This window comes from Lepidothrix coronata, unplaced genomic scaffold, assembly GCF_001604755.1.
Source record: "Lepidothrix coronata isolate B3197 unplaced genomic scaffold, Lepidothrix_coronata-1.0 Scaffold361, whole genome shotgun sequence".
NCBI classification, from domain to species: Eukaryota; Metazoa; Chordata; class Aves; order Passeriformes; family Pipridae; genus Lepidothrix; species Lepidothrix coronata.
In genome coordinates this window covers 224,249-247,847 of record NW_016690541.1, presented here as the reverse complement: position 1 = coordinate 247,847, position 23,599 = coordinate 224,249, and the positions used below count along the sequence as shown (strand labels likewise).

At 45.2% G+C, this 23,599-nt stretch overlaps 1 protein-coding gene across 6 annotated transcripts; it reads left to right on the top strand.

The window, feature by feature from the left end:
* Positions 1–32: 32 nt before the first annotated feature.
* On the top strand, positions 33–21,889 carry ZNF512 (zinc finger protein 512). Of its 6 annotated transcripts, XR_001878620.1 has the most exons (16): positions 33–82; positions 3,198–3,256; positions 4,564–4,772; positions 6,169–6,258; positions 7,003–7,089; positions 9,781–9,867; positions 11,089–11,213; positions 11,566–11,652; positions 13,295–13,393; positions 13,769–13,936; positions 14,545–14,739; positions 15,392–15,493; positions 16,996–17,058; positions 17,592–17,690; positions 18,161–20,819; positions 20,957–21,889. XR_001878620.1 is itself a non-coding variant. In XM_017838806.1 (15 exons), the coding sequence occupies exons 1-15, from the start codon at positions 65–67 to the stop codon at positions 18,482–18,484; spliced, it is 1,809 nt and encodes a 602-aa protein (XP_017694295.1). In that variant the 5' UTR covers positions 33–64; the 3' UTR covers positions 18,485–21,889. The 6 variants fall into 6 exon arrangements, 5 of the variants coding, with proteins under 5 accessions (XP_017694295.1, XP_017694294.1, XP_017694298.1 ...); XM_017838806.1 differs by having other exon boundaries at positions 9,784–9,867; positions 18,161–21,889; XM_017838805.1 differs by having other exon boundaries at positions 18,161–21,889.
* The last annotated feature ends 1,710 nt before the right edge of the window (positions 21,890–23,599 follow it).

Genomic DNA, 23,599 nt, shown 5'->3' with positions numbered 1-23,599 from the left:
CCGGAAGCGGCGAGCGGGACCGCGCGGGCGGGCGCGGCGCTGACGTGGCGGCGGCACCGGCACCATGCGGGGCGGCGGCTCGGTGAGTGCCCGCGGTTCTCCCGCCGGTTGCCCCGGGGAGCGCGGCCGGGCGGCGGGCCAGGGGCTGCCGCGAGGTGGGCTGCGCCGTCGGGATGGCGGGAGCGGCCCGGCGCCCCCGGGGGTCTCGCTGGGCCTGACTCTGGAAGGAGAGCGGCCCGGCCCGGCGCGGGGAGCAGCCCCGCTCTGATCGCGGACGAACGGGACCCGCTCCGGGCTGCCGGGGGCCGGCGGCGGCAGCGGCCACTTTCCGCCCCAAGGCCGGGCCGCCCCTGACTCTGCTCGGCTCAGGCCTGGCATGGACCCGCAGCTGGGCACTGCTGACGCCTTGCGCTGGGGCCCGAAGGCCTTCGCTGCAGGACAGCGGAGTTCATGGAGCGTGCGGGTGGCAACGGGAACGTGGCGCTGGACACTGAGCCCCCCCGCGCCCCGGGGACACTCGGGGCCCGCGGGACGCCCGGCGCTCCCACTGGCACCTCAGGACCCGCAGTTCCTGTGTCAGAATCCTCCCGTCGGGCAGTTCCTGCGTTGGGCTTAAGCACCATGTGCCTGGGCTGGATGCTGGGGAGCAGCCCGTCTCCAGCAGCCGCCGTGTTCCAGCGCACCGGAAGGGCCTACAGCCCGGAGGCAGGCAGAGATCGCCGTTCTCCATCTTTCAGTCTCTGAGCCGCTGTTTCTCTGCCTTACCTATGCAAGGGAGGTGGCTTTTTTGTTTTCCTTATGTCCAGCCCTTGGACATTCCTGCATACATTAGGTCTCCTCTTTAAGTGGGAAGTACACTATATAAATGAAAAAGCATTCAGAACTGAACTTAAACACCACTTTCTATAGGTGTTTCCTTCGGGGTTGCTGCTATCAACATCTCAGAAGGGAATGTCTGACAGATTGTCTGCACTCTCCTCTTTTATTGCAGATCCTTTGCTGCCACCAAAGTTCTGTGTACTAATCTTCACTTTTATGCAAATTTTTTTAGTTCTAAAAACCCCATGAATCTTAAAACATGTGCAACGTTTGTCAGTCATTTTGGTTCTTCTAATGGTAGAATAGGTCAGCTAATTTCAGCAGACTGTCTGCCTGTTTCTTCATTTTTATTGTTGTAACTTCATAGCCTTGACTTTTTCTGGCTGCTCCTCAGTGAGGTTTCTCCACATTTCTCATTTCCTTAACATTTCCATGAGGAGCGTCTGGGGCTGGAGGCCCAAGGAGAGTCTGATGCTACACAGACAGTTTTAAGAATTCCTCTAAATGTTTGTGTCAGTGCGTGCTACTGAATTTGCTCACTGATGGTTGGAGTGTCTCTTACAGTTGATCACATGCATCACATTTTTCTATAAAGAAGACATGTAATTTAGCAATATTTTTTTCTTTTTTTTCCTTCTTTTATTTTTTTCTTCCAGTTTCTTAGCCAGTTCATGTACAATGCAAAATACTACCTCTGTTCACTAAATTGCAGGTTTGGTTTTCATATGCTTCCACTGGGCAATGATTTTTTGCTTTTTTAGTCCATATAACCAAGATTTTTGTCCTGGGTTTCCGAATCAAGAATGACATTGAGTCATTATTAGCATTTGGAAGAAGGTGATGATTAAATACAGAGGGTAACAGTGAATGGGGTGACATCAGACTGGCAACCTGTTACTGTTTTAAATTTAAAAATAAATTAAAAAAAAAACAACTGGGAGGAGCTGTTGACTCCCTTGAAGGCAGGAAGGCCCCACAGAGAGACCTCTACAAATTAGAGGGCTTGGCAATCACCAACTATATGAAGTTCAACAAGGGAGAGTGCTGGATTGTGCCCCTGGGATGGGGCAACTCTGGATGTACAGACAGACTGGGAATGAGATGGTGGAAAGCAGTGCTGGCCAAGGGCCCTGGAGGTCCTGGTGGTGGCCGGTTGGGCATCAGGCCCAGCATCGCCGGCAGGGTCAGGGAGGGGATTGTCCCACTCTGCTCTGACCTGGGACGGCCTCACCTGCAGTATTGGGGCAGTTTTGGGCACCACGATATAATAAAGATATTAAGCCCTTAGAGAGCATCCAAAGGAGGCAGCAAAGATGGAGAAGAGCCTGGAGGGGAAGCCGTGTGAGCAGTGGCATCGTGTGTTCAGCTGGAGAAAAGGAGACTGAGGGGAGACCTCATTGCAGTTACAACTTCCTTGGGAGGGGCAGGCACTGAGCTCTGCTCTGTGGGGACCAGGGACAGGACTCCAGGGAATGGTTGGAGCTGTTCCGGGAAGGTTTAGGTTGGATATTAGAAAAAGGTTCTTCACCCGGAGGGTGGTTGGGCACTGGAACAGGCTCCCCAGGACAGAGGGCACAGCACCAAGGCTGTCAGAGTCAGGAGGCATTTGGAAAATGCACATGGTGTGACTCTTGGGGAATGTCCTGTGCAGGGCCAGGAGTTAGACTCGATGATCCTTGTGGGTCCCTTCCAACTCGGCATATTCTGGGATTCTGTAAAATGATTGTCCACGCACTAGGAGCAACATATAGCAAATAAGTTGTTCATACTGAATTGGGAATGTACATTTAGATAGGTCTGTTAAATTACATGTCTTAATAGGAGCATAACAAGTGGTGACAAAAAAAATCTTTGTTAAATAAGAAGGAGTCTGTGATGTGGATAAAGTGAACATCTGGACAGCTGATGGAGTATGGCAAAGTGAGATTAATGAAAAGAGCATGAAGGAGACTAGAGACAACATTCTCAGCAACATCGATGGTAAATACAAGAATTAATTAAGGAAAAAATAAGCACTATGTAAGAACTAACAAGTTAGGATCTAAAATGTATGTCACCGTGTGACAAAGTCTAAGCAGAAAGTATGTATGGCTGAACGTACTGGAGACAAAGAACACTCCACCATTTCCCATTGCAAGAGGAAGGATTGGCTTTCATATCAGGAGGGTGGAGGGGCTCATCCCTCTTTTGATTCCAGTTCTCATTCAGCTGGAATTGGAAATGTTAAGCACTTCCACTGTTGTGGAAAACAGTGGTTTCCTATTCGAAGGGTGGTGTATACACATCTGCGATGTGCAGGTGATTGGGTTTGACTGGAAAGTGAAACGTGCTGAAAGAAGACAATGACGATGTTCATGTGAATTGTTCTGTTTTGTTAGCACACCAGGACTGGACATCACAGACAGCAGAAGGTCAAGAAGTCCTTGGAAAATAAAAAGTATGTGAATGTTTCTTGTCTAGTTTGACTGAGGGTAAGAAAAAAGCTGAGAGATTCTTATCGAAAAACTGTATGTGGTCTTTATATAATACTGTGAATGTTAAGAGTTGCAGCAGTTTTAGTTTGTGTGATAAGAGTCTCTACTGACTCTGCTTATTGGTTTGTGGGAAAAGTGCTTTTCTGACACTTCAATGTGGTTTTTTAAAAATTTTTTAAAGAGTTTTAACACTGAAGATAAATATTTTAAGTCCAAGACCACATGGTCTTCCAAAATCTATGTATTTTGGGTGTGATTGTAACTGAAAGGCTTTAATTTGAGAATTCCTCTTCCCATGCTTCTGCATTATCTCCTTAAATATAGTATACATTGATCTGACCTGGTACTGTCAGTGTCCCCCACTTATTAATTCCTGAATTGATGGGTTAAAAGGTGAGCTCCATAGCTCAGGGTGTGGGAGAGTATTTATGGAATGGCTGCTACAGTCATCACTCAAGTGATCTACTTATTTCAGTTTGTGAATTGTAGTAGCAAAGTGTTTCTGTTCTCTGGGTTTTTTTGTCTTTACATTAATGGTATTTGCCCAGAGAATAGATAGTCTGTGTTTCTTTGACACCCATCAGTTTGCTGTTATGTACAGGAGTATAAATGTCCAGGCGTGTCAAGCCTGAGAGAAATATTTGAGAACAGTGAAACAAAGTTCTGTTTGATCTCTAGGAAAAAAATTCAGTGCCACTGATTAATCTGAATTAGTCTTAATGTAGTTTGATTTGTGGAATATACTAGAAGGTTGTCTTCATTGTGGAGAGCCTTGCTAGTTAAAATTCTTACTAGCATTAAGGCTTTTAATTGTGTAGTGCCAGCCTTGACTCTGGGAATAGAGACTGAAGGAGCTCTTGCCCTTTGTGAGATGGAAGATGTCTCTTTTGTAATGATGGGCTGCAGAAAAATTCTTATATTCTACATTGGTTGCTTAAAGATAAATGCATATTTTTAAGTTGAGATTCACTTATGCCTGCTTCTAAAGTTGAAGGTTTGAGGTAGAAGGAATATTTTTCTGCTCCTCTTAGGAGCTTACTAATGACATTATCTAAAAGATGTACTGAAAAATAACAGTGAAGATGGTTTATCTTGATGGCATTTTTCAGTTCCCAAAACACAGGAGATTTACTGAACTATGGGATGAATGTTTAGAATGCTTGGGAAGATGAAAGGGGTGTTGTCTGTCAAGTTATTCTGATTGTGTGTATATATATCCATATACAGATGTGCGTCCATATACATAGGATTTCAACTTGATGTTTTCCAGGTCTAAGCAATTTGAGGAGGTGGAAACTACTGTTCTAGGAGTGAACAGTAACTATGATGACACAGTGAGCAACATTTCTTCTGCCTCACCGGAGGGCCCAGTGAACGGGAGCACAGAGTCCAGAAGCAAGCGGACCATTCGCAGACCTGCTTATTGGCTGGAAATGAGAGGAGTGAAAAACAGTGTTAACAAATCTCCAGACAAAAAAGGTACCTGCTGTTGGTTCAATGCAAAATGTTCTTCTCTCTTGTTCTTTTGTGAGAGATTAGTTTGCTTCTGAAAGATATGCTGCAGTTCAACCATAAATTACAAGTTTCCTAGTGCTGCTCATGTATTAGAAGAAATAAACTTCTTCCACTGCAGAAATGTGGGTACAATTCTCTGACATTACACAGTTCTTTTTGAGTGACCTGTCTATTAAAACTGATGATTCTGTGGCTGAACTCGATTTTATCTGTAGAAGAGATAGGTGGAAGAGTTACGCCAATCATATCAGAAAAATGCTTTGAGAGCTTTGAAAATAGAACCATCAACACTGAAGATGGGCAAAGGGGACCATTCAGCAATATTTGGGATTAGACACAGCTTTTGTGTTTGGTAGGTTATTATTTTTTAAGGGTGTCTTTATTTCTTTTATTTTCTTACTTCTGTCATTTATGATTTTCTAACTGGGAGTTGGGTCTTAAGTTGTTATAGGAACATTCAGATTTCCTGGCCTAGGAGCTGTTTTTCAAATTTACTGTATGGCAGAGAGCAAAAACTACAATCTGCTTTATTGTTCTTTCTTCTTATCTCTAAGTCAGAATCTGTATTCCATCCTGTTGTGGGGAGAGGCAAATCCAGTAGCTTGATAGAAACAAGATTGCTGCAGCTCCACACCCCCAGGTCCAGCTGGTGGCAAGACCGCGCGTGTATTCCTGTAGGAATAAACGCGGGCATAAAACATACATACGCAGCAGCCACACAGATCAGCACTCACACAAACAGCACCAACAGCCTCCATCCTGTTCCCTCTCTGGCTGATCAGGATGAAGGTGTGTAAGTGAGAGAAAAGAAGCATATAAAAAGGTATATATAAAAGCAGTACATGTATATGCATGTATGTTTGTGCGTGCACACATGTGCAGTGTGGATCTCTCCTGCAGCTGGACTTAAACACTTAGTCTACTCAGTACCTGGCCTTTGGATCCCAGTATCCTCAGTTGCTGCTACATGGAGGTACTAGCCCCTGAAGCCCGCAGAGCCGTGCCAGGGGTGGGTGCAGACCTTACAGACAGACTCACACTCACAGAGTGCAGGTGAGGTTTTTATGACATAACCTGGCACCTTCTGGGTCTCATCCCGAGGAGGATTATTTTCCCAGACCATGCTGTGGCACTGCTTCTTCCATGCCTTCTGTGTCAGAGAATTGCAGGCTGTGGAGTGCCTAAATGTTGCTGAGTTAGAAGACTAACTCACTAGTTAGAGTCTAACTCACTGGTATCCAGGTGCCTTACAAGAACTACTCTTTTTTTTGATTAAGTATTGAATCCAAGGGTAAGACGGGGCAGCATAGACTCAAAGACTGAATACTGAGAGTGAAGTGTTTCTGTTCTTACTTATCAGGAGAAGTATTACTGAAAGGCAAGAGGAAATCTGAGCAAGGGGAAGGCGAAGATGTTGAAGACTCTCCCAAGAAGAAGCAAAAAATTTGGGGTAATACAAATAATTTGTAATTCCTAACTACAAGCCTCCAGGTACTTCAGACTTCTCTGCCCAAATGTCATCTTCTACAGTCTTCAAACTTTATTTTGGATTCTGGATATTTTGTTCTAGGAGACTGTTGACTAGTGTCTGCTTTATGGTGGGAGATGATTGTTGTAATTTTTGTCTGTCTTAGAAGTCCAACAAAGGGAGGGAGAAAAGGAAATAGGGGAAGCGGAGGCTAGTCTGCATGGTTTCAGTTTCCCAAAAGATTATAGACTAAATAAATCAGACAGATTACTTGAAACATCTGGAGGTTAGTGAGTAGATGATAACAGCAATATGGGTTTGTTAAGAAATCAAACCCAAACACTTTTCTTTTGCCACAGAGACGGAGGGGAGAAATGCTTGATATCATAGGCCTTTCATTCCTTCAAAAGGTTTGTCCATCAGTACTTAGGTGCAAAAGGAGATGTACAAGTGGTGAAAGTAGGAGCAGGTGACACAGAAGAAGTGTACATTTGCTTTCTGGTCTTGCACAGATGAGGTTAGGAAAGCCAAGGCCAACCTGTATTTGAATCTTGGAAGGCATGTGAAAGGCAACAAGAAAGGATTCTACAAGAACATAAACAGCAAAGGGAAGACCAGGGGAAGCATGAGTGTGCTGCTCACCGGAGCAGGAGAGCTGGTGACAAAGGACATGGAAAAGGCTGAGGTACTCAGTGCTTCCTGTGCCTCAATCTTTATCTGTTACAGGAATCCTTCAGGAATCCCAAGAGCCTGAGACCAGACAGAGGGAAAGTCTGGAACAAGAAAACCTTACACTCAGTGAAGGAGGACGAGGTTAGAGCACTTAAACTGGATTTATCAAATCTTTTGCCAGCAGCCCTGGTTAAGGGGGAAGGTCCTAGAGGACTGGAGGTTAGCCAGTGTGACACCCATCTGCAGGAAGGGTCGGAAGGAGGATCCAGGGAACTACGGGGCTGTTGCTCTGAACTTAGTGTCAGGGAAGGTCATGGAGCAGATTATCATGAGTACCATTATGTGGCACATCTGGGACAACCTGGTGATCAGGCCCAGACAGCATGGGTTTAGGAAAGGCAGGTCCTGCTTGACTAACCTGATGTGACAAGATGATGCATTTCATAGGTGAGGGAAATACTGTGGAAGTTATTTACCTGGACTTTAGTAAAGCCTTTGACACCATTTCCCACATCATTCTTCTGGAGAAACTGGCTGCTCATGGCTTGGACAGGGGTGCTCTTTGCTGGGTAGAAAGCTGGCTGGATGGCCAGGCCGGAGAGTGGTGGGGAATGGAGTGACATCCAGCTGGGGCTGGTCACCAGTGGTGTCCCTAGGGCTCAAGATTGGGCCATTGTGGTTTGGTATCTTTACTGATGATCTGGACAAGGGGATTGAATGCACTTTCAGTGAGTTTACAGATAACACCAAGAGGGCTCTGTAGAGGGATCTGGACAGACTGGATCAACGGGCTGAGACCAACGGTGTGAGATTCAACAAGGCAAAGTGCTGGGTCCTGCCCTTGGGTCACCAAGGTCTGCCCCAAACCCTGTGCAGCACTACAGGTTTGAGGCAGAGTGGCTGGAAAGCTGGAAAAGGACCTGGAGGTATTGGTCAACAGTGACTCAACATGATCCCAGCTGTGCCCAGCGGGGCAGGAGGCCAGTGGCCCCTGGGCTGTCCCAGCACTGCTGTGGCAGCAGGGCCAGGGCAGTGCCCTCTCTGTGCTGGCACTGCTGGGGCACCTCCAGTGCTGGCGCAGGTCTGGGCCCCTCACACAAGAGACATTGAAGGGCTAGAGCATGTCCAGGGAAGGGAACGGAGCTGGGAAGGGGCTGGAGCAACAGGAGCGACTGAGGGAGCTGGGGGAGCTCAGCCTGGAGAAAAGGAGGCTCAGGGGGGACCTTCTGGCTCTGCAACTCCCTGACAGGAGGGGGGAGCTGGGGGATCAGGCTCTGCTCCCAGGGGACAAGGGACAGGAGGAGAGGGAATGGCCTCAAGTTGCACCAGGCTTAGATATGATATTGGGAACAGTTTTTTCCCCAAAAGGGCTGTCCAGCCCTGGCACAGCTGCCCAGGGCAGTGGAGGAGTCCTCATCCTTGGAGGGACTTAAAAGCCATGCGGATATGGCACTTGGGGACATGGATTAGTGGTGGCCTTGGCAGTGCTGGGGAATGGTGGTCTTAAAGGGCTTTTCCAACCTAAACAATTTATGATTCTAAGTTCCATGGGGCCTGACAGGTTGCACTGAGTGCTGAGAGCTGGCTGATGCCGTCGTGAGGCCACTCTTGGCTGTCTTTGAAAGGTCGTGGCGACTGGGAGAGGTTCCTGAAGACTGGAAGAGTCTTCAAGGAAGTCTTCACTTGTATCTTCAAGGACAGAAAGAAGGAAGATCTGGGGAACTACAGGCCAGTCGACTTCACTTCAGTCCCTGGGAAGGTGATGGAGAGATACATCCTGGAAAGCATTTCCAAACACATGAAGGACAAGATGGCGATTTGGAATAGTCAACATGGATTCATGCTGGGAAAATCCTGTTTAATCAACCTGATAGCCTTCTACAATGAGGTCACTAGCTTAGTGAAATAGGAGTATAGAATGATGGTTCACAGTCTGTCCCTAGATTCAGTTCTAACTTGATTTTGTCGCCAAGGACTTGGAACTATATAGGCAGCACAAAGCTGAAAGAGGTGGTAAGTGTATCAGAGAAAAGACTGAAAGTGAAAGTGGTCTTGAGGGTAGAGAAACAGTTTAAAAATAGAACAGAGAACAATGTATAAAATTAAAAATTCTGTAGTTTGGGAAGAAATGCTATCACAGCTGTAAACCAAAGAACAACCTCCCAGGAATCAGTGCTTCAGAAGAGGATTCAAGATTTATAACAGATAAAAAGCTGAATAGGGACCAGCAGTGTCATACTTGTTTTTAAAAAGGCAGATGTTAGACTGAGAACTTTGAGAGGAATGTAGGGTTCTCAGACATGTGAAGTAATTCTCTTGCTCTACTGCAGGGTCACACGTGGAGTGCTGTTCCCAGCAGCAGGCACTTCAGTTCAGGAAATGTGTGGTCCAACTGAAGAGGTCAGGGAGATGAGAGCAAAAAGCATAACCCATGAGAAAATGCTGAAACAATAAAAGTCGTTTAGTCTGAAGAAGATAGGAATGAGTAGAGAAATGGGACTTTCCATTTGGTTGTCATTAGATGGGCTCAGCCAAACTGTGCACAGAGGATGTTTCAGTGTGAAGAGTTCCCATTTCCTGAGCTTTGTGTATGAAAAACCATACACCTACAGATATCTGGGTGGGACTAATGTCTGCCACTGTAAATAGCCATGGATTTTGAAGGGGAGTAGGAAACATAATCTTGAAGTTCCTTTAAAAAGAAATTGAACATTTCTGAATGAGTAACTTTGAGACAGCAGGCTAAATAACAGCCTTCTAGCAAAAAGATCTTTTTTTTTGTAACAAAGCTAGCAGAACTAAGTCTTCTGGTCTGTCTTGTTTGTGTTATAGCAGGAAAAAACCGGCAAGCTGGAACAAAACAAAACTCCAAAAGGAAAGGCCAGTGTGTTCAGAAAGAGACAGAAACCTATGGCACAGGTAAGAAGAAGAGGCAGTTGCTCAGAATTGTTTATAAAGCAGCTAAAAGATAAATGTGATTCTAGGATTTGTATCTGAGCAACAGCTTATGTTTCTGGTGTTTCCATTTGGTTCTTTGCTTTACTGTTGACAAGGAAGAGCTGGCTGCTGTCCTTTTGGCACCATATCAGTACTGCAGAGCAGGACTGGAGGGACTGCACACTGCCTGAGTGTAGTTCCACGTGCTTTTGCCACTGCATAATGGAACAGTGAAGGGGGAATCACTTTTTGAACTGAAGAAAAGCCTGTTAAAACAGTTGCATTTAAAAACTCATAAAAATATTTATATTTTTTACTCAGCAGGATGTTTGCAGGAAAAACTCTGTAGCCGTTGCTGTCAGATCACCTTTTCTGGGAACCAGAGACTCAAGCAGTCTGTCCTAGAAAAATAAAACTAGCCTTGACTCAGTGAGTGGAATCACTTGGTGTTTGTAGTTCACAGCACTCATTAAACACTCCAGTTTTCTGCCAAGTGCTGTTTGATTCACAAACTTTTCCTCCAGCCACCTGGGGAGAAACAGCCTTGGGCTGTTATTACTGGGAAAAGAGGAAAGCCTTTGGATCTTGTAATGGTAAGAATTCAGGCAGATGGTGCTAAAACACTTTCTTCCCAGAACCAATTTCAGTAATTTATAATCCTTGTGGATTATATGCCAAACTTTTGCTTGGCATTTTGCAAAGAGGCCAGGAACTGGAAACCATGTCACACAGAGTGCTTTTCCGTGGCTGTTGACCTGGTGGTGCAGCTAAGCATTCATAGAGTTATAAAGATCCAGTTGGTAGAGAAAAACCATAGACTTTGCCTGAGACTGTTCAGTCACATCTGTGACTGCTTTTACTGGGAAAACCCTTTTGCCAAAAGACAAGTTTACTCAGCATGCTAAAGTAATTGTGTAATAGAAATGAACAAAGGAAAAATCTCTACCAGACAAGTGGAAGAACACTCCTAACAAGGGACTGGTAGGATTAAAGAGTTTTGTAAAATGCTCTTCTAGAAGGAGTGATGTGTGCCTTGTCACATGACATACTTAAAGCTGCAGATGAGCTGCACCTATTGAAGTGTAGCTGGACATGAGTTTGGTAGCATGTGACCTGTTTCTTTCTAGAGTTTATTGTGCACATTGAAGAAAAAAAAAAAGATTTTGTGTTAGCAGTTACATTCCAAATGTTGTGTTTTGACAGGTAGTATGGAAGAGCAGTGGTCTTTGGAGATTCAGGACAAAGGCCGAGTTACCTGTCCCACATGCCGGGCTGTGGTGAGAAAGACTGTAGAAGGACTGAAGAAACATATGGCAAACTGCAGGCAGGTAAGAACACGAGAGATGAGCAATTGTTTCTTTACTTCTCTTTATCTTGCCAATAAAAATGCCTGCACGCTGTTTTGTGTTGGATTTAAAACCAGTTTCATCATCATCATGTCCCTAAGCAAGAGTCCTTTATACATCTGTAAGAGGCTGTGCTTGGTGCTTCTTGCCCAGCCTTTTGCTGGAGGTTTGGGGTAGTGACCAAAGGTGTAGCTATTTCATTGTTCCACTAAATTTTAGATTCTGTAAAATCTGTTCTTAGAGGTCCAAACCAAATGTTATGCTCTCCTTCTCTCTTTCCCCAAAGTTTCCCACTGCTTTCATTAATTAACGCTGTGTCCTTGTTTATTTCTAGGAAGTGTTCACGTGTCATCAGTGCGGGAAGCAGCTGAAGTCTTCAGCAGGGATGAAATACCATGTCATGGCAGACCATAACAATCAGGTAACACAACTGCTGTGCATCTGAAACTCCTACAGGAAGAACAGGCTTTTGTTCCTTCCCTGGCACACACAGAAACAGAACGTGGGGTGGTTTTTTTCAAATGTTGTAGCTATTCAAATCTCATCTGCCTATTATTTTTCCTGTGAGACTTGACATCTGAAAAACAGTAAAGTAGGGATGCCACATCATCAAAAGAGGGGATGAATTTCTGTTTCGGCTGATAATAAGTCATGCATAAAAGGCATTCTCAGTCAGAAAGGAAAAGATTGCTCCTTAGACTGCAATTTTCAGTCCTTTGCTAGAAAGCAGGAGGTTGTTTTTTTACATCCAGAGCAGACTAGATTTGAGTTCTTTACGACTTCAAAGGTAGAAAAGCAGAACCAGAAATTAATTCTTGTCTCTCTTTACTGTAAAAATACCAATGCTACAATCTGCTTTTCGTCTTTGCTGTTACTTTAAAGAAGGCAGTGTCTCCTGTTGTAGTTGTGAAGAATTAGAACTTTTGAAACAGTCATTTGGAAGTTTGGGTAAGGTTCAGAAAATTCACAACTGTAATTTTTTACACAATTCCCAGTACTGCAGTTTCTGAACCTACAGCTGTATTAGTAAATGGTACAGACCAGGGATCATATTCAGCACCTGAGGATTAGGTCTGTCACTCAGTTCTAACTTTCTATTCAGTCTAAGTGTAATATTGGGTAGTGTAGGAAATAATATACAATAACCATCAGAGAGAGAATAAAGAGCTTGAGCTGTAGTTTAGCACAGATAAATAAGTGTTACAAGCAGGCTTTAGTCAGGCTAAGTGGAAACACTAGGACCAGTAAATGTTAAAGATGCATGATTTTCTGTCAGTTTACTCCTTTTAAAGATAATTCAGGTTTGGTTTAACCCCAGCCAGCAGCCAAGCCCCACGCAGCCTCAAGCTCATTCCCCCACCCACAGGATGGGGAAGGGAGTTAAAGAGTAGAAGTGACAAAACTCATGGGTTGAGATAAAGACAGTTCAATTGGTAAAGCAAAAGCCATGCACACAAGCAAAGCAAAACAGGGAATTCATGCACTGCTAGCCACAGGCACACAGGTGTTCAGCCACCTCCAGGACCACAGGGCTCCATCACATGTCATAATGGCTTGGGATGACCAACGACATCGCTTCGAACGCTGCTCCCCTTCCTCTTCCTTCCCCCAGTTTTGTATGCTGGGCATCATACCATGTGGTCTGGAATATCCTTGTGGCCAGCTGGGGTCAGCTGTCCCAGCTGTGTCCCCTCCCCTGCTTATGCACCCCCAGGCCACTCACTGGCAGGGAGGTATGAGAAGCAGAAAAGACCTTGATGCTGTACAAGTGCTGCTCATCACTGACAAAACCATTTCTACACTATCAGCCCTGTTCTCAGCACAGATCTGAAACACAGCCCCATACCAGATGCTGCAAAGAATACTCCACCCCAGCCCAAACCAGCACAGATATGGAAAGTGATCGTTATAATAAAAGCGCATCCATAAAATCATATGTTGCAGACATTTAATTATTTTAGAAGCTTTCCTTCAGTAGAGTGTTTAGTAGTGAATTCCCTATGACAAGAACTGTAAATGCTGAGTATCATGTGTTTTCCATTCATCTTTCTGCTGTGCTTTAGCCAGTTGTGAAGGAGGGAGAGGAAGTGGATGAGCAGCTTGAGCGAGACCGCCTTCGGAAGGTTTTGAAGTGTATGGGAAAACTGAAGTGTACAAGGGAGGTAAGCTGCATTGTGCAAAGTGGGAATTAAAGAGCAGTGGAGGCATGAGCATAGAACAGGAGAGTGCTGTTGGGTATGCTTTGGTGCTGGCCAAAGCAAGGTTTGTTTCAAGATCGTAGCTATGCTTTTAAGACAGAGTCACATAGAATCATAGAATGGTTTGGATTAAAAGAGACCTTTAATGGTCATTTCAATGCCAATTCTTCGTTGCAGATTTTGTCTATCTGAATAGACTAACATTAAAGTTTTCTACCTGCTTGTCTCTGTTCTGTCAGGAAAAGTGGTAGTACTTTGGTCAGCAAACTGTGTATACACTGGTCTCGTGATCACTTGGAGAACGGTTTTCTTCCATGTGTATTTCTTCTGTGTTGACAGGGCTGCACAGGCAGCTTCACCAGCATAATGGGATACCTGTATCATGTTAAAAAATGTGGGAAGGCTCCTTCTGAGCTGGAGAAAATGGCTATGAAGTGCCATCACTGTGGAAAAGCATACAGATCAAAGGCAGGACTGGTCTACCACCTCCGCTCTAAGCACGGGCCGGTGAGTGCACCTGCCCTGTTATCAGGGGGCTGTGGGAGGACCTCAGCCTCTCAGACTTGAGACACACGTAAGCTTTTGTCTGCTACTTTGGTGGGTAATTACAGATCACAAATCTTCGCGTTTTCCTGTCTCTCTGGAGTAGTCCTTGATACTTTCCTTCTAGCAGCAGCTGTTTCTTTTCTTTGACTAGGATGAAGCTTTTAATAGTAAATTTGCGTCGCAGCACCTGACTTTTGCTCCATGGAAGAGTGATACTAACATAACTTGTGAGATGCTTTTCTTTGCTCTTAAAAGACCCAGCATTGGAGCAGAACAGGCAGTGCTGTGGTTGTTGTCTGCAAGGGTTTTACAGTAAATGATGGGATATCTTTCAAGACCAGTGACTGCATGAAACTTTCTGCTTGAGCCTCACTGCTGTGACCCCCCTGAGCAGATCTGGGGGGTCTGTCTCACTAGTGGGATGCACTTCTGTCCTATGTCTGTGACAGTGAACCACAGCTGCTGCAGCATTTTTATGAGGAATTTGTCAGAATATTTATTCCCAGTATTTAGTGTAACTGAAATAGGAACTAGTGAAGGAGACTCACCTTTTTTGGCCTTCATTGCAGGTCACTTTCCTCCATGAGGAGAGAAGAACAGGGAACCTGATAGAAATGAAACAGGAACAAAACAACACAGGCAGAGTTCAGAGGAGATCTGCAAAGGTGGCAATCTACTATCTCCATGAACTGGCTGGAGAAGAGCTGGCCAAAGAGTGGCCCAAAAGAAAAGTTCTGCAGGACTTGATTCCAGATGACCGGAAGGTACAAGGCCTTAAAAATGCTTTATAGATTTGAGTTTTTACCTTCATGTCAGATGAGTCTTGTACTGGCTCCTGCCCAGTGTTTAGTGGCCCATGGAGAGCAGTATATGTTGTGGGAGGGATTTGGTTTTGCTCTCTTTCATCTTAGATTACAGTACTGCTGCAGCAGCAATTGCAGTGGTGTGTTTTGTCCAGGCAGGCTGTAATGACTGTAAAGTCCTATTGCTGGAATTTTCAGTGGACACAAGGAACATGGGCAGTTATGGGCATGATGTTGCTCATAAGTCATAGGCTGCACATCCCTCCAGCCACGCTGTGATATTTCCGTGTTTCAGGCTTCAGAATTTCCAGGATCATCTTTTAGACTGTAAAGGAAACCTAAGGGAAAATGATGCTTTATGATTTCGGTGGGATAAGTACATTTAGAGGAATTGTTGTAGTCAAGGCTATGGGAAGTTTCAGATTCTGGTATTGGGAGGGTTTTCCAGTTTCAGTTATGTTTCTAGGCAATCAGTGAGACAGGTTATTGTGATTTTGGCTGCTAGAGTAGAAGAAACAGCACTTCTGTCTCACAGTCTGGAAGAGGAAGAGGCATAGCTGGCAGTCTATGTAGCCAGCATTGCTTCCAGCTCTCAATTCCATCTCTATCTCAGCTGAAATACACTCGTCCTGGACTGCCCACATTTAGTCAAGATGTGCTGTGCAAATGGAAAGCAGAGATAAAGATGTACCGAAGAGTCCACTGCCCAAATCAGGTAATCCTTAAATGTTTCTGAAGCCTCAAAGGGAACAGATTTCAGGTCTCTATGAGCCAACAGGCTTTCCACAACCTTGAAACTGCAGTTTGTCTCTGTGAGAGACAAATCCTGCCTCGTCTCAATATGATTGTTTAGTATAATCAAGACACTTGGGGATGTCAGGGCATGCTCCTTTTGCCCTTTCTATCCAAATACCCTAGTAATGATCCTTTGGGAATGTGTGTGTTCACTTCAGAGCCAGTAACCTGGTGTCAGACTGGTACAGCTTTTGCATCCAACTGGGAGCTGGTCCATTTGGAGGTTTGAACAGTGGAAAAATGACAGGCCCCTGCCTTTCTAGCTAAATCTAATTGTAGAAGGGAGGAGTAGAGGGACTTTGTCTGGCACAACACTTAAGCTTTCTTCATTCCACTAGACCAGCTCTAAGCCCCATCCAGCCTGGCCTTGGACACTTCCAAGTGTCCACAGCTTCTCTGCCCAACCTGTGCCAGGGCCTCACCACCCTCACAGGGAAGAATTTCTTCCCAATATCCCATCTAACCCTGCCTTCTGGCAGCGGGAAGCCATCCCCCCCATTGTCCTGATGCTCCAGACCCTTGTCAAAAGTCCCTCTCCAGCTCTCTTGGAGCCCTCTAGGCACTGGAAGTCTTATAATACCATGCAGTAATCACCAGTCAGATCCCATGAGAACAAATGGCCCAGTTGGTGGAGGTGATGGTGGATGTGACCGTGTGGTGCACGCTGTCCAAGAGCCAAAGGTCAGTGGCAGCTGCCCTCTGGGTTTGGTGTAGGGATGATGCCTTCCCCTTGCCCTACCCCACCCCCAGCACTCTCTTCCCAATTATCAGGCTTGCATCCTTTCCAAGTATCAGAATTGCAGGACTGTGTTGTGTATGGAACTGTTTCCAGAGAGCAGCTGTCCTGTGTCACCAACCAGTAACCCAGTAGCTTGTCTTGCTCGTCCCTCCTGTCCCAGGGCCTGGGCTGAGGGCTGAGCACAGTCTGGTACCCTAAGACTGATGCCTGAAGCTCCCCATGGGACAGGCCTGCAAAGCTGCCCTTGAACTGAGACCGGCGATGTTGGGCGCTGTGCCCCTGCTCTGTGCCACTAGAGACACGAGCAGCATGGGAGAGAGTACTTGCCCCTGTCTTGTACCTGCCCCTCTGCTTTGTTTGAAATTAATCTCTGTTGCACTTCAGGCAAAAAGCAAACTATCATTTCAATCAGGCTTTTGATAGAGGGTGAGTGTAACTGTCACAGGAGTCTGTTATGTCCAAAGGTGCTCAGAAACTGGAAAAACAAATATTAAGCTTACTGAAAGCTTAACTCTTTCAATGGTCTTTTTACCGGAAGCTTTCTGGCTTTGTAGGACTCCATATCTCCCTTCCTCTACTTCTCTTAGCCCTTTTGGAATTATCTTCCAGACAATAAGACCTTGTGCAGGAAGAAGTGATTTCTTACTAGAATGTTACTGACATGCTTTTTTTTGTTGTTTCAGGGTTGTGAATCTGTGTACGGCAGTGTCTCAGGACTCAAATCTCACCTCGGCACATGTACCTTGGTTGGTAACCTTCCTGTAACAGCCCCACTGTCCCTGTCCTTCTGATATCCCTTTGTTCAAGCTGTTGTCCTGCCATCTGCTAATCTGAGATCCTCACAAGTTCATAAAATCACAGAACGGTTTGGGTTGGAGGGGACCTTAAAGATCATCTCGTTCCAACCCCCAGTTTGAGTGCTCCCCTATGTGCTGCTGAAGCCGCCGTGGCAAACACTGCTTGAGACCAGTAGGAAGCACCTTAATGGCATCCCTTACAATGAAACAGCAGTCCTACCTGTAGATGCACAGCTACAAGAGCAGTTTTTCCAGATACAGTGCTAGAGACCTTATGACATCTCACAGAGCAGTCCTGTGCTTTGTGGGCACAGCTGGTCAATCATGTCAGTGCTCCTGGAGCTAAAGCTTTGTCTGATATGAATGAGAGTTTCTAGTTTTTACTGGGTTCTATCTGAGCAAGATTCAAATGCAATATAGAGATGTATCAGCCGCCTGGTCAGCAATTGTTGATGGATTTTTTTGTTTTGTTTTGATGCCAGGGAGACTTTGTGGCTGGTAAATACAAGTGTCTCCTGTGTGAGAAGGAGTTCATTTCAGAGAGTGGGGTCAAGTATCACATCAACTCTGTGCATGCTGAGGTAAGGCAGGTGGAGTGGAACTTCAACCCCCCCCCGGCTGTTGGAGGTGGGGAGAGTGTCTTGGGAAGGAAATGCTGGGGGTGTGCCCTGTTTTATTTTTTTCCTTATTGTTGGGAACAGGGTCCTAGACTGGAGTGGCCTTTGGTTTGCTTAAACACAGCTGGTCTTATGTTCCGGGGAGCAGCTGTCGTGTTATGTCACGTGCCTTGTCCCAAGCTGCTGCTGCTCAATTCAGCTCTGCAGCATTTCCCAAGCCTTTAACCAGGCAATTGCCAAATCAAATCTGCATCCTTCAGGCAGAGTGACACTTTAGACACATCAAAGAACAGTGTTGTTAGCCAGCTGCCTTTCCAGATCTCACACTTCAGGAAAACTTGTCCCACAAGACAGCTTTATTATAAGCCCTGATAGGCTTTATTTGGTATTTCCACCACCATCAATACCAACCTGTTGCCTTCTAAACCCTGCAGGACTGGTTTGATATGAACACAATGACCACCAAAAGCTTTGAGAAGCTAATGAAAATCCGCCAAAGGGAAGAGCAGAGGAAGCAACGGAAGAAACGTCCCTTGACCAGGGGCAAAAAGAAGAAAGCTGGGACCCTGGCTGCCAAGAAGCTCCCCACTGCTGGAGTTGAAAAAATGAGGAAAAATAAGAGGGGTCGTCCACGGCGGGTGGACAATGAGAGTGCGAGCAGTGAGGAAGGGGCACTCCAAATTGCACAGAGAGCTGAATTTCCTAAAACCAGCCGCAAGCGAGGCCGAAGCAAATCCCTAGAGGATGAGAAGGTGTAATTCTAAAGCTTTTCAATTACAAGCCCCACTTCTGTCCAGCTCATAACTCACAGCACTAATATAAGCAACTGGATGTCTTTGGGACTTGTGACTCAGTTCTACTCGGTGACTTTGATATTGAAACTTTTGCCTCTGCTCAGTTGTGAGGGATTCAAACCAAAGCTGTGGTGCAGAGGCTGCCTCTTCTGGTATAGTTCCCTTGGACAGTGGCACTAGCAGCGTACCCAGTGTGATTCCTGTTCTGGTTACATCCCAGTCTCAGATTGGTCACATTAGTTGCTTGTTTAGTGGTTTCCAGTACAGCAGATGTCTGTTTTGTCATCTTCCTCAGATGGGTGAGATCAGGGTTCTTTTTTAGCAGTTCTCCCCATAAGGGACTGACTAGCACAATGTTTAGATCTCTTCAAGGGGGAAATCCTTTCTTGCACAGAATGCACACAAACTAAGCAGTGCTGTGCAGAATTCAAAGTCTTCGGCTTGCCCTATCACTGTCCTGTCTGTTGTCAGCAAGGCTGCCACAAAAGAGCAGAGACCTTCCTAGTGTTTTCTGTAACCTGTTGCACAAGGCTCTAATTCATGCACTGGTGTTTAGGCTGAGCAGCAGATGAGCACAGGTCTGCTTGGAAGGGATAGGACATGATTATTACCCTTGTCAGGAGCCCACCGTTCCCCTGGCATCTGTCTCCTGTAATGCTGGGCATTAAAGATGCATAAGGAGTCTTGTAGTGCAGTGAGGAATAATTGCTCTCCAGCCCTTTAGAGATTCACTGGCCTTTCAGAGCCCCCATAAGTAATATACTGAGATGGCCTTTGTGTGCCCGCTGAAGCCCGCTGGTTTCAGACTGACCCGGGAAACGTACTGCAAGACAGTGCACACCTGCATTAGCAGCCTGCTAGTGCTGGAACCAGGTTTCATGGAGCTGCCTTGCCAGCATGTGGTTCTTTGTTGTGCCCGTGCTTCCACAGTGTCCTTTTTTCCTGCACTGCAGATGCCACCTCCATTGTCTTACATCACCTGTTTCTTTTCAGCACCACTTCCTCTGTGCTAATGACGTATATTAGCGGTGGCTTCCCTGTGTAGAAAAGGTTAGTAGGAGAGGGATCATCATTTTAAGTCATGTGTTGGCATTAGCTCTGTATTATAAGGAATAATATCTTCCTGTGCTCCATAAATCATAGAATCATAGAGTGTTAAGGGGTTGGAATGGACCTTAAAGATCATTTAATCTGCACCCCCCGAACATGGGCAAGGACACCTCCCACTGGACCAGGTTGCTCAAGGCCATATCCAGCTTAGCTTTGAACACTTCCAGGGCTGGGGCATCCACAACTTCCCTGGGCAACCTGTTCCACTGTCTAAATGCAGCAGATGTCATAGAAGCTACCAAGAAGCAGCAGCACGGGCAATCCTATTCTTTTTTAAAGACTAGATTCTCCAGAATTTCTGTTATCCAAAGACCCACTGTACCAGGAAATTGCAAAATTTGCACTGTCTGACAAAGTTACTGCTGCTGAAATTCACAGGGAAGCAGGAAGCAGGTTCGTACATGTGTGTTATTACCAGCATGATCACATTGGCCCTGATGGGGGGGAGTGCTGTACAGCCAGGGTGGTCTCTGGAACTGCCTTTGGAACCAGATGCCACTGTGCTTGCAAGTGCTGCCCTGAAAGCAGACATGTCTGGACTCTGCAGGATGTGTAAGGTCTGCAGTGAGATGGGCAAGATCAGAAGACAACAAAATAAAATGTCACCAGAATGTGGTTTCTTGTCTGTTTGGTGTGTGGTGGTCTTGGTACCATCCCTCCCTACACAACACCCCCCACCCTGCCCACAGGTTGTCCTTCTTGTTGTGGTGCTGTTCAGTTGTCTGCACAGTTTCTCCTCAGAACTCCACACATCCATACTTCGAGCAAACATTCACTACTTTCCCACCCAGTACAATAAACCTAGGAATTAAAGGAGGTTTTTCTTAGTGGATTTCAGTCTAGAGTCCTATTTCCTGTCATTTAAAAGTTACCAACAAGACCTCTTTAGACATGGATAATTCATGACTGCCTGGATTTTGTAGTTAATTCAGTAACATATTCTCCTGCATAATGTGGCATGTGGAAGAAAATCATTCTGTGACAATCCATCCCTGTCCATCAGCATTCCAGCAGATTGTTTGCTGGATTGGCTCGGGCTGGTGCGAGGGGGTGACGTCGCTGTGCAGCACAAGCACGCTGCTTGTGAGGAGTGAGGTCTGTCCAGGAGCACCTGTGTCCTGCCAGAGGGGGGGCTAAGGCAGGGACCCGGGGAGACTGTGGCCGTGATCCACTGCTCTGAGGGCAAGGGGTAAGTTAGCAGAATCCCCTCCCTCACCTGCTACCCATGCTGCAGGAGATACAGCCCAGGACACGGGGTTTCTGGGCTGCCAGGGCATGTGGCCAGGTGGTGTCCAATTTAGTTATCCCTAGGTCCTTGTCCATCAGGCTGCTCTCTATCCATGGATTCCCCGGGTTCCTCTGGATGACATCCCTTCCCTCCAGCAAGTCAACTGCACCACGCAGCTTGGATGAAGACATTACACAGCATTGGTAACACAGACCCTGGAGGAAGACTGTCCACTGACCCAACAAACTGGGCCTTGCTCTTACCAAAGAGATCCAGCTCTGAGGGAGTCAGAAGTGATAAAAGAGACCAGCCAGTCACTCAATACTTGTTGCAGTGATTAATTGCACTAAAAATACTGTGTCTTCTCATTTGAACTTGTTTTAATTTCAGCCTCTGTATCTGCCTGTACTGCTCAGTCCTGGTAAATGAAATAGTTTCATGGTATCAAAAATTTCTTCCTGCATATTTGTAGTCATAATTAACTCCATACATAATTTTATGTATGAGCTAGAGAGGCTTCCTAGTCTCAGTCAAAGCAGGTTTTTCTCTTTTTCAATTTTTTTTAGTTGTTTATTGTTCTTTACTGGCATTTTATATATCGATTGTGCATTTTTGGCTTTTTAAATCCAGAGACAGGAACAAGTTGCAGTATTCTGTAGCAGTCTGGTTTATGTAGAATACAATGATAACATTGCTCTGCTCTCAGCAACCTCTTTTTGTCCTCAGCTCCCTCACTATACCACTTATATTCAGTTTTACCCTCTTACGTGCATTCTTCAGTTGTTCTGAAATTGCCTCTGGGGACCCATTTCTGTTGTTTCTAGAAACTCAAGTTAACAGGGTTTAAGGACAGCACATGATGAACACATTCTGAAACATTGTGATGTATTTGAAGTGCTGAGGCCTGGACAAGAGGCCCTGGCCCAGAGTTAACCTATAGATGAACCTTCCAACCTAATGTTACATTTAGCCATGTATCTGCTTATTGGCCAAAATTCTGTATAACCTTTAGTAAAATATGTAAGACTACACCTTTGTAAACATCTCTGCTTGTTATTAAGATATATTGGTATTTGCTTATTAGTGAAGATTTGCATCTGTTTGTTAATGAGATATGAAAGTATCCATCTTCCTGTATTTAGAGACTAGTCAAGGCCATGGAAGTAGATAGCTGGCCTCGTTTGACAGTAGAGGGTCCAAATTGACTCCCTTGATTTCTTTTGAGCCCTGGCCAGGCTTTGGCTGAAAACCAAGGGGAGAAGAGAGCCAGATATTTTCTGCACTGAATAGTGACATAAGCTTGGATGTTTAACAGTATAAAAGCTGGACCCTCTCACAGCGCAGACGGAGCCCTCACCTGCGAGTGGCCACGGTGTGTAGGATTTCCCTTTTCCAGGGAGAGGTTCTCTGGCCCTTGGCTGTGATCAGGGCTCCCCAGCGGGTGATGTGGATTGTGGTAATGTATTAAAGGGTAACTGGTGAGGTATCTTTCTTAATCACTATAGACATTCTGTAGTGATGATTAGGTGCATTGCTAAGCTTGTCTTTTTATAATTCTTTGCTTCCTTTGTAATTCTTTGCTGTGTTGCACTATAGTAAATTTATACATTTATTTTTAAAGTTGGTGTCTGTGTTTCTTGTGCAGACCCTTGTCCCCCAGCAAAACAGTACTTCACAGAGTTACTCTAGCAGATACCTTAATAACCGTATGTTTTGTAGAGCAACTTTTCCAGAAAGCTTGGTTACATCATCAATCTTTTCATTGCTTTGTCATCAGCTTTTTTAATCTGCAGATTTTCTTTGTAATTGTTATATAATTTCATTAACATTCTTCATAAAGATGCCAAATAGCTGCAGACTCTGGGATTCTCTAGGACAAATCCTTACTTACAATTATTTAATAACAAGCATTTAATGTGTTCCAGCGATGTTTGTTAACACGTGGGGCCAAGAACATGGCCTTACAGAAATTTATGATGTCAACAGCTACTTTTACCAACATGGACTTGTAATTAATTAAAAAATAATGTTTACAGAAATCTGTTCTCTGTGAAACCACATTGGTCAGTTCTTACTTATGATGTCCTTTAATCTCAATTGTTGGTGTGTCTGGGAGATATCAGAGTGATAAGCTGTACTTACACATCACGCAGCTTGTAATTTTTAAAATATAGGCACACTGGTTTTGCTTTGGGGTTGTGTTTTTGGTTTGGTGTGGGTTTCGCTTTGGTTTTTTTTGAAGAGGAGAGAGAATATATTGTGGTTTGGGAGTTGTTTGGTTGTTTTGTTTTTTCTTAATCCTCAAGGATTTCCCCATTGTTCCAAGAATTGTTAAAAGTCATTAATAATTCAGTAGTATTCAGGAAAGTACTTGCTGTCCTTCCCTGCAAGTTGTGCAGTGCTGTAGCTTTAGACATGTTTAAGCTGTTTTAATAATGAATTAATAATAATAAGAAGAATGTCCAAAAAAATGGAGCTGTTGTGTCAAGAGGAAACTGTGAAATGGGGTGCACCTTCTGCAGAGACATCCACTGCAGTTTGTCATTCCTGCCTGCATGGAAAAAAAAGTGTGATACTGAGTGTGGCACCTGAGGATGAAATCACTGTACACCATGCAGTCAGCTCCATCACTGTGTCGGGGTGGGGTTTGTCCTGTTTTGTTTGGCATTCTCCTTTGCTAAGGGCACCACATCTGTGCCAGGCAAGCTCTTCCGCTGCTCCACTTCCCTTGCAATGACATT

Coding starts and splice junctions, on each gene's coding strand:
- ZNF512 (XM_017838805.1), top strand. Junction 3,257..4,563: donor AAGTCCTTGGAAAATAAAAA/GTATGTGAATGT, acceptor GATGTTTTCCAG/GTCTAAGCAATTTGAGGAGG. Junction 17,691..18,160: donor TCAACTCTGTGCATGCTGAG/GTAAGGCAGGTG, acceptor TAAACCCTGCAG/GACTGGTTTGATATGAACAC.